This window comes from Anguilla rostrata, chromosome 4 (assembly GCF_018555375.3).
Source record: "Anguilla rostrata isolate EN2019 chromosome 4, ASM1855537v3, whole genome shotgun sequence".
Lineage (NCBI taxonomy): Eukaryota > Metazoa > Chordata > Actinopteri > Anguilliformes > Anguillidae > Anguilla > Anguilla rostrata.
The window spans coordinates 3,471,850-3,474,349 of record NC_057936.1 but is presented as its reverse complement, the minus strand read 5'-3'; the positions used below and the strand labels follow the sequence as shown (position 1 = coordinate 3,474,349).

The following is a 2,500-nucleotide window of genomic DNA, read 5'->3' as shown; positions in this document are numbered from 1 at the left end:
ATTTGTATGCATGTGTGCGTATGTGCGCGCGCGTGTGTGTGTGTGTGTGCATGTGCGCGTGAGTGTGTACGTGCGTGTGTGTGTGTGCATGTGTGTGTGTGTGTGTGTGTGTGTGTGTGTGTGTGTGCGTGTGTGTTTGTGCGCATGTGTGTGTCTGTGTGTGCGGGGGGATCTGTGCGTGTGTGTGTGTGTGTGTGTGTGTGTGGGTGTGAGTGTGGGTGTGTGTGCGTATGTGTGTGTGCGTATGTGTGTGTGCGCGTGTGTGTGTGTGTGTGTGAGTGTGAGTGTGCGTGTGCGTGTGTGTGTGCGTGTGCGTATGTGTGCGCACGTGTGAGTGTGTGTGTGTGTGTGCGTGCATGTGCGTATGTGTGTCCTGATTTAAAGGTCGTCGGCGTGTTTGTGCGCGTGCCAGCGGTGACCTTGGACCGACGCTCTCCCACTCCTCCCCAGCAGCTGAGGCTGAGCAGCTGGGGGCTCGCGTAGCGTTTTGGGCAGAGACCCCCCCCGGGGGCCGCCTACGTGCTGCTGGAAGTGTGCTTTGTTGGCCCAGGAGGGGACAGAGCCTTCCCTCCGGACAGAATCAAAAAATAAATACATTTATATATTAAAAAAGCCCTCCAAATACGCCGCTGAATCAGATGGTGTTTTTGAGATGAGACATTAAACTGAGTTCCTAACTCTCTGATCGTTAAAGAAGAATAGGAGGTGGGGGGGGGGGTGTTCCCCAGTGTCCTGCAAAATTCAAGCCCTGAATCTCTCAACTGGTCTCCGTACTCGTCCCAGAGTTTAAATAATGTCTCAGTAAAGGCCTCTATAAAAGCCCATTATATACTGATGCAATGCGGGTTAAGTACCTCGCTCAAGGGTACAATGGCAGTGTCTCACCCGGGAATCAAACCTGGGACCTTTGGGTTCAGTGTCCAACCCGGGAATCGAACCTGGGACCTTTGGGTTCAGTGTCCCACCCAGGAATCGAACCTGGGACCTTTGGGTTCAGTGTCCTACCCGGGAATCGGTCCTGTGAACCTTCTCCTTCTCCCAGCACTTCCTCTTCCCCCATTTTAACTTCCTGCGTCTAACTTCCTGTCCTTCACAGTCGGAAGCCCCCCCCCCTCTAAGAACACGCTCGCAAGTTTGACAAAGCGGAAAAATCAGAACAGCCGACTTTTAACAAAGTCAAGAGAAGCGGAGACCATGACTCTGGAAAATAGAAAAAAGTTCACCACAATGCTCGAACCCGTTTCATTCAGTATGGGTGTCCTGAGGAACCCTTGCCATAAATGTGAGGACGAAGAGAGAGGGAGGGAGGGAAGGAGGGAGGAAAGAAAGAGAAAGAAAAAAAAAAAACAGGGCTGCCAAAACATTGTGCCAGCCAATGAGCAGCTTTCTTTGTCCTGCTTAGACCGATGTTTATTTCCTGTAATCCTGCATTCTTTAGCACCGAGTGCTGAAGGGGGTTCAATTCGCACAAATTAGAATTAGCCGCGGGAAGAAAGGGAAAAGGAAAGCTCGGAAGATTGATTCGGAGTGGAAACGGAAATGAAACACGACCCACAGAGCCCTCTTGACTCGGTCTTAAACACCGACTGCAGGAGGCCAAACAGGACGGAGGCCGGCCAGCACCCTGCACATCACAAGAGCTGTAAATCACAACTAACACCGCAGTTTACTGGGGGAAACTCACCTCCGCAACTCAACACGATCGTGTGCCGGTGTGTGTGGGTGTGTGTGTGTGTGTGTGTGGGTATGTGCGTGCGTGTGTGTGTGTGTGTGCGTGCACATGTATGTGTGCTCGCTCACCCTCCCAAACGCATTTCAGAATTCTGCTCCTAACCAGATCCCTGGCCCTTTCCAAACGGTTAGCTTCACCGTGGTCGACAAACGGACACGCCCCCCCCTCCCCCTCCACTTTCTTTCACAGGACCATCTCCCAATTAAGGGCCCGCTCCAGTCAATGTCCAGAATTGTACATTTTGAAATGTGAAAAAAAAAATTTTTAATTCATTTTTTAAATAATATGAACGGCTCACGGTCAGGTTTTTAACGGAAACTTTCAGCGGGCGGTTTGAAACGGACGCCCCCTCACGGGCAGCACACGCTGCCTCTCGGTCGCCGTCCGCGCCGCGTGCGATGCAGACGCGGCGTTTCGGGCGTTCACAAAGGAGCCGCGCCCTCACACCCACCGACCACGCGCTTTAGCGAAAGGAGGAGCCGAGCGGGCGGGGCCGGAGAGGCTCGGACCCGAGGCGGGTTGAGCTGAGGGGAGACGCTCTCGCGCCCGGCTCCTCTAAGCCAATCATAAGCCGGCTCAACACGGAGGCCGCCGCCGCCGCCGCTGCTAACATCCACGGCATTTACAAATACTCTCTAATTAGCAGATGAGAGCGAGATTGTGGAACAAAAAAAAAAAATAACTAAAGTCCGCCGTTAACTGCCTTCAGGGCGACGGCAGCAGAGGGGCTCATTAATAACGAGATAAGTGACCTTCACCACCGTTCAT

The 2,500-nt window shown here is 52.9% G+C and overlaps 1 protein-coding gene across 1 annotated transcript in view; it reads right to left on the bottom strand.

Moving 5' to 3' along the window:
• kdm4b (lysine (K)-specific demethylase 4B) overlaps positions 1-2,500 on the bottom strand; it is an 81,298-nt gene that overhangs the window by 40,030 nt on the left and 38,768 nt on the right. The window contains 1 exon segment of the mRNA XM_064334021.1: positions 1,556-1,624. Coding sequence (XP_064190091.1) covers positions 1,556-1,624 — 69 coding nt within the window.